This window comes from Triticum dicoccoides, chromosome 3B (genome assembly GCF_002162155.2).
Source record: "Triticum dicoccoides isolate Atlit2015 ecotype Zavitan chromosome 3B, WEW_v2.0, whole genome shotgun sequence".
In the NCBI taxonomy this organism is placed as follows: domain Eukaryota; kingdom Viridiplantae; phylum Streptophyta; class Magnoliopsida; order Poales; family Poaceae; genus Triticum; species Triticum dicoccoides.
In genome coordinates, this window is record NC_041385.1 from 49,786,176 (window position 1) to 49,793,692 (window position 7,517).

The following is a 7,517-nucleotide window of genomic DNA, read 5'->3' on the forward strand; positions in this document are numbered from 1 at the left end:
ACGAATTGTGTCGCAAAAAAAGGTTGTTGCCGGTAGTAGCACATGAAAACGCTGGAAGTAGCAAAACAAAATCTGGTTGCAGCAAATAAAAAATCAGCGACAAAATCATGTGGTTGGTTCCAATAAAAAAAAATCGGTTATAACATCCCTCGCCGCCGGATGTAACATCCCTCGGCTTTCAAAATAAATGGTTCCAATAATGTCTCCATTGTCACACGCCATGGTTGGTTGCTCGCCATGGCTGGTCGCGCGTCACCGATGGTCACCAACATTGCACACGGCCTCTTGCAGCTCGTCCCGTTGTGACTTCTCCGTCATGTCATCTTCTTCGCCCCCGCCGTGGCTCGCCCTACCAGAAAGGGCACGTCATCGCGGTGCGCTGCGTATGTCGGCGAAGATAGGAGAAAAGGAGCAATTGCAGAGTTGTAGGGAAGAAGAAGGCGGCGTACGTGGAAAAACCGATTTGAGGAGTGCTCCCGTGATGCATCTAGAAAAAATGATTTAAAGAGCGCTCATGTTTTGCTAAAAAAAGAAAGAGCGCTCCCGTAACGCACGATGGAAAACGATCGTAAGGCTCGGATGCGACCGGCCGAGCGTTCGGCCGGCGCCCCGACCCCAAGCGTTTCCCAATTTGGAAACCATGCAACGTGATCCGTGCAATCAGCAACTACAGAAACAACCTCGGCACACAAAAGACAAACAAGAAGCTAGCGCTAGAGCTACACGGTGACTACACAGCGATGAAGCAATGAAGTTCAAAAAATTTGATTCAAAAACCTAAATCCACAAGGTGTTTGTACACCGTTGTGTACCATGTGGCACATCCACAATTCACCATGAGTCATTTTCACCCAAGTGGCTAAACCTCAGCGCGAAAACCTTGCCTGGAATAGATGCTTGGTTATGGTTGAGTAGATGCATCTTATTATCATTTACATCATATAATCACATATACATAGTGGCGTGGGGTTTCTTCTTCTCTCTCTCTCTCTCTCATGGCGTGGGGTTGCGTCCAACTCACACTTTTGCTCTTCTGTTTTGCATTTGTGCTGAGTAAACACTAAATGAGTAAACCTCGATGGAAGGAATAGTGAAGCCACGAATCTAAAATCACCAGATCACTCACTTAAGGTATGGAGTCATATTGATATGTGATTTTACGAATCATTGCCTACAAAGATAAAAATATATGTGTTAATTTCCAGTCACATGTGTTTTGTAGTATATTAATGCTGGACCGTGGACGCACTGCTCCAATTGCAAAGATAGTATTAATATTTGTTGAATGTACAGTAGCAAAATAGTAGTAATATTTGTTGAATGTGCAGCAACAAAGATAGTAGTAATATTTGTTGAATGTGCAGCAGCAAAGATAGTAGTAATATTTGTTGAATGTGCAGTACCATTTCACCAGCAGGATTTAAGCACTAACACAACCGCTTATGACAAATAGTACCTAAATTGTCTGCTATTAAATATAAGCATCCGGACACTAAATTAGACAAGGTCTGTACTGGTTCAGTTCACGTCTACTCCTATTTTTGCATTTTGTTGTGTTGTGCTTTTATATTGTGGGAACTAATTAGAAAAAGGTAATTCTTTTGTTTCAATTTGGTTACAATTTACTCTTGTTACTAAAACAGTAAAAATGTGTCCCAAGCCTACCAAGAACAAATCCCGAGATAGTTGGCACATTATTCTACTAGAATGACGAAGTGACTATGTATCTCACACACATTCTGCTTTATTAGCCTTGCTGGCTAGATAAGTATTTCACTTATGTACATTCGAAATTGTCATCTTTTTTTATCATCCATATGACTACTTCATTAGCCATCTGAATGTTTACTGCCATCCTGTTGAGCAGCACAAATTCAGAAAATACGCCTCTCGCGAGGTTCTGCTAGAAGATGGTGCTTGAAGTACCCAGCCTACTTAAGATGCAGGCAAAAAAAGTATGGAGAATGGCACTCCTGTGCCACTACCCATATACCAAACCATGATGATCCTTCCAAGCTAGATACAACATTCACATACAGTTACAGGGCTCGCAACACTCTTGAGGGTGCTGAAGAACTAGCAGCAGATAACCTGATAGCCTTTCTATGCAGAAAGTATAGCTTTGACATTAATGACATAAATTGGTATGAAAAATATATGTTTGCACGCAGTGCGTACAATAGGAGCAAAGAAGTGGGTAGGCTTAAAGAGGAAAATCATGCTCTACAGGAAAAAGTATAGGAATTGACCAATGGCTGGCGTAGCAATCTTGCAGATATGGAACACACATCACTGAGCAGATTTCTGATATTCGCTCCATGATTTGTGATGTGTACCATACCACTGGCGTTGGTGTACTTCCTTCATGTGTAGTTTTTGACAGTGTGCTCGCTGAAGAGGAAGCTCTGGAAGAGATTCCAAGCTGCTGTTAGCGAGGAAGTGTAGTGATAATCATAGAAATATGCAAGCAAAAGACATGGAAATAAACGGGACGCACCAGCAACAAGTTCTTTAATGTGATTTTTGTTTGCTTATATTAGTCCTATATGTAACATGTAGTTCTTTTCTTTTATACAGCATGTATTATATAAGAACAAATGTGAGCTCTGTTTCAATCTAATCACATGGATGTTCACTATTTTGCTACAATGCTGGTTTATACACTTCGGTATTCAGATTAGTCATCAGCAAATATTCTGTGTATTATTATTGGTAATCAATGAAGAGCATCCTACTATGCTTGTCAATGAGGTAATAGCACCCCAGGTACCCTAACTTGCATCCAATGTGATGATTTAGTTCCAAAGTTGTAAAACTTGACCAAACCATACCCCAACTTGCACCTCATGTGATGATTTAGTCCCAGACCAATCACAGCTCGCCAATTGGCTGCCAAGGGGCTGGACCGGTCAGCGCATGCATTTTTGCAGAAAACCCCCTGCCGTTTCCAATTATCAACCCGTTCTGTTCTTCATAGCAGAGCAAAGCGTGCGGGTCGCCGGAGCTCCGCCCTCTGCCATTGGTTCTTTCTTTTTGCTGGGGAGGCATGCCTAGTCCTGACAGCATGCAACGCTAATGTACAAAATGGTTTCAGCGTCATAATAAATCAGGGGAAGGGCCCTTCCTTCAAGATATATATTATCAATACAGTTAATTCATTATACAAAACCTGTACGTGAAGCCAAAGAATCTACATGTACAGCTACAAATGCATTTGCAACCATAAGCATTATAGTACAATTTTGAAAACATGACAATACATAACTTAGGCAGTCAATGCGGCTCCATTCAAGGGATGTACAACAGATGACAGCAAATATTAGATGGACACATGTCATAATCTTAGATAAGCACTGAATAGTAAGAAGGGAACAAGAGCTCTGATTGTTGAGATCAAGCCAGATACCATGAGGAAAGCCTCCCGCCACTGGTAAATGCTAGGCGTGGGCGCCAATAGCGCTGGAAACTTGATACCGAGGGGGAAAAGTCTATCTCTGAACTCTGAATAAAGAAACATAGATGAACACACGAACTTACACCACCACACGCATTTCGACAACGCCTACGAAAGACTAACTCTTGAACAATTTTTTAGTATAATATTTTTCGAAATTTTCCTAATTGCTCCAAAAGCCATAATGTTTTCTTCCTTCTGAACAATAAAGCAACTTTCACAAGCCATGTAAACATTCTCAATGTGACAGCTGAACCTTTTCCTGTACTTTTCAGAAACTTCATTTTCCCAGCAAAAACCATAATGTTCGCTTCCCTCTATATAATTATAATGGAACAATTTTCATAAGCCTGGTCAGCATTCTCGTTCTGGCTTCTGACTGATGATCTACGGGAAAAAAATTATGAGGTATAGGCACATTTAAGAAAACGAAACAGTAATGCGAAGAAACAATTATTGTAGAATCTACCCACTCGCTAGGAAAGTTCCGAACCTAAATCACAGTCAATGAAATTCCTTCCCTCGAGCTATTAACAGTGCCATTTAGATCACGCCTAACTCTGAATGGTGAGGTCAGATACTGTAGGTTCATATGCTATGGTGGTGACCAATCTCCAAGCTGACATAACCCTGTTAAAAAATGCTCGAACGGGTCAAGTTGAGTCTTAGTTTGAAAACAAAATGAGTCAAGTTGAATGGTAGTATTTGGTTGGATAATTATTTGTACACAATTAGTCTTTCCGAACTAAATCAATGAGAAAATAAGTAGACACTGGATGAGTTTTGCACTTAGAAGCATTTTACCGAGCACCTTCCCTGCTGTCTTGGAGGCTGACGGGGCTTGCTTCAAATGACGGCGGCAGGGTGCTGCAGTAGGCGAGGGCATAGGGCTGCAAGGGGAGGCATCGTGGCGGCACCGAAGCAGCATCGGAGGGTGCCGGGGGGCACCTCGTCGGAGCGGCCTTCGGGCCGGTGCCGGCAGACGTAGGCGAGGCACAGAGCAGCGATGGGGAAGCCTCGATGGTGGAGCCAAAGCTGCATCGGAGGAAGCCGAAGGTGTCATGGGGATGGGACTCCTTGTCGGAGTGGTCGAGATTGCCGGTTGCGGCCCGCCGGAGACGACGAAGTTGGCCACCCCGGAGACGACGAAGACGACAAAGTCGGCGGAGACAACATAATTGGAAACGGCAGGGGGTTTTGTGCAAAATTGCCGGCGCTGACCGGCCCAGCCACTTGGCAGCCAATTGGCGAGCTCTGATTGGCCTGGGACTAAAACATCACATTGGATGCAAGTTGGGGTATGGTTTGGTCTAGTTTTGCAACTTTGGGACTAAATCATCACATTGTGTGCAAGTTAGGGTACCTGGGGTGCTATTACCTCCTTGTCAATCTATAACTCCTCCTTAAAGCCAAGTTGGCTTATTTCACATCGTGTAGTGAGCCACGGCGTTTTTTTTCTTTTCAAAATCACATTTAAATCCGGACAAAACATACTAGCTCGACCCATACTCACCCCACACACACACACAAAAAAGGGAAACAACAGCCAAAAAAAAAAGGAAAGACGTCAAAAAGAAGACTCGCGCAGCAAAGCGTGCGTATCCCGCTAGTATCGATTATGCCCGGAGATCTACTCTTCCTTGGTAGGATCGAGCACATGCCCAGCGAAGACAACGGTGCCTGAAGTCTCCTCAACGATGAAGAAGGCGAACGGGTGGTCGGCGATGAAGTCCACTGTTGGAGGTGGTGGCACGTACTCGTAATCGCAGTAAAGCGAGAACCCCAAGTCGTCGTCTGACTCCACGGTGACGGCGGCGGCCTTGCACCCCTCCTCGTTCATCTCCACCACCGCCTTGTGGACAACCTCGCTTACGCACAGCGGTACGACCGACTCGTCGTCCCCGATGATCCCGGTCATGTTGGCCAGAAGGGGATCGAAGGGCAGCCGGAGGCCCAGGTCTTTGAGAACGCCGCGGATGCTGCTCATGTACGTCAGCTTGAACTTGGGCAGCCGGAACTTGCCGACAGGGACATGGTCCCTCGGCAGGTGCTCGTGTAGGAACTCTGGGTGGGCCGTGATCCTGTCGAGCAAGCTCCACAGGCCGTCGCAGTCCTCGGGGAGAAAGACGCACATGGAGAACTCCGGGAGGCCCTCCCGCAGCTTGGAGTTGTACGCCGGCGGGCTGTCGTCGTTGTACGCCTTGTACGGCAGCTTCAACACCCTGAACCCATCGTGGCACGCGATTTGCTGGTACATCCTCCATGGCCTCTGCAGGAAGGGCACCTTGCCCACGATGCTGCCGTCGAGAAGTTGGAACTCATCGTCGACGGTGTCGTACTTGTCGAAGGTCTTGCGCCACTCGCCCTTGAAGTAGATGGCGTTAGCGACCACGTGGAGGGTGTGGCTTTTCTTGTATGGGTCGAGAACCTCCGTGATGAGGTTCCTCGTCGCCTTGGCCACCCATGCGTTTATTTCTTTCCTTGATTCCACTGGCTGCACATAAAACAAGTGTTGAATTTAAAAAGTCGGTTGATCGCCCTGTTAGAATTAATTAGTTCAAGAGCACATGTCTATTGTGAAGTGTGCCTCCAGAACAGGCACCTCTTCTTCTCACATCTTTCATAAAAGCTTGTATAGACGTATATGATTGTGTCTAGGTATTTAACATCTGTATCTAGACAAATCTAAGACAAACTTTTTGGAACGGAGGTAATACTTGAGAATAAATAGAAATCAGGCCTAACCGTCTATTCACTTTCAATCTTATTTTACTCTAACAGAAAATTCAGACAACTTACAAAATAGCCCCATGCGGTGTGGATTATCAATTCATGGAACAATAATTCAGCATAATTGACCTCACGTAGAACTTCTATAAGACAATGAGATCTGAATTATATAGACACGTGATAGCTTTTTTTTTCAGTACGAAGATGAGAGTTGAGACATGTATAGACGTACACGATTGTGGAAGTCGACGGCCCATGTCTCGCCCTTGTACGTGCCGACCACGGTGTCGCGGTACGCGGGCTTGAGCGGCCACCTCTTGTCGCTCGACGCGCCGCACGCGAAGGCCACGGCCGGCCCGCCGATGCCGGATCGGTCGGTGAGGACGCGCTCCACCACGGCGCCCTTGACGAACGCCTCGAGCTCGCCCCGGGATGGAGCGCCGGCGATCGCCAGGATCTCGCCCAGGGTGTCGCCCCCAGCGCCGGCCGACATGAGCGCGAGAGCCACGTGGATGGACAGCGGCGAGAAGATGAGGTTTCCGCTGGTTCTTTCCGCCGCGACGCGCTTGAGCAGCCGCGCGGCCAGCGCCGTCTGCCCGTACTGTCAGGCTCTCATGTCGCCTTCCTCGATCGAGCTTCTTCTGGCTAGGTACTAATACACCACACGGTAGGTTTAGGCAGGGGCGAAATTGGGCCTGTGGCAACTGGGGCTGTAGCCCCAGGCATGGCCCAGCTAGCATCTATATGCATAGTAAAAAAAAAACAGAAAATGGGATACATAGCAGCCCAGCCCCAGGCTTCAACATAGACATACTCACGTACAAGCGTTCAGCCCATTAGCCCAACCCAATCGATCGATCAGAACAGAGAATGAATCACGCAGTACACGGTTGACGTTTCGATCTCTGATCTGTAGCCTGATCGTTCGTCAATCAAGAAAGAGAAAAAACACCCCTCGCCTGATCGCGTCAACAGAGAGCCCAATGCCCCAAGCACTGCGCCGCCGCTCTCCTCAACCAACGATGGGCGATTCCCCGCCGCGCCAGCCACCGGGTCCGGCGTCCTGACAACCCGCCCGCCATTTGTTCTTCTCCATCTGATTCCGAATTGTAGTGCACGCACTTAGGCCAACGCACACTGGCCGCACAGGTAATTTGTACTTATCATCTAATTTTGTTTTCTCTAATTTCTTTATATCCGCCAAACTTAGTGAGTTGTATTTACTTAGTCAATTTTATTTCATTTGTTGTCAGCAAATTAGACATACAAGATGAACAAGAGGACTCGTACAATTAAATCTTTCTTTCAGTCAACATCGAATCAGCCTTCAGTC

The 7,517-nt window shown here is 46.4% G+C and overlaps 1 protein-coding gene across 1 annotated transcript; it reads right to left on the reverse strand.

Moving 5' to 3' along the window:
* Positions 1-4,869: 4,869 nt before the first annotated feature.
* Positions 4,870-6,502, reverse strand: LOC119280721 (putative serpin-Z8). The gene is made up of 2 exons (XM_037561474.1): positions 6,417-6,502; positions 4,870-5,948 (listed from the first exon to the last, which is right to left on the reverse strand). The coding sequence occupies exon 2, from the start codon at positions 5,709-5,711 to the stop codon at positions 5,085-5,087; it is 627 nt and encodes a 208-aa protein (XP_037417371.1). The 5' UTR covers positions 5,712-5,948; positions 6,417-6,502; the 3' UTR covers positions 4,870-5,084.
* Between the last annotated feature and the right edge of the window lie 1,015 nt (positions 6,503-7,517).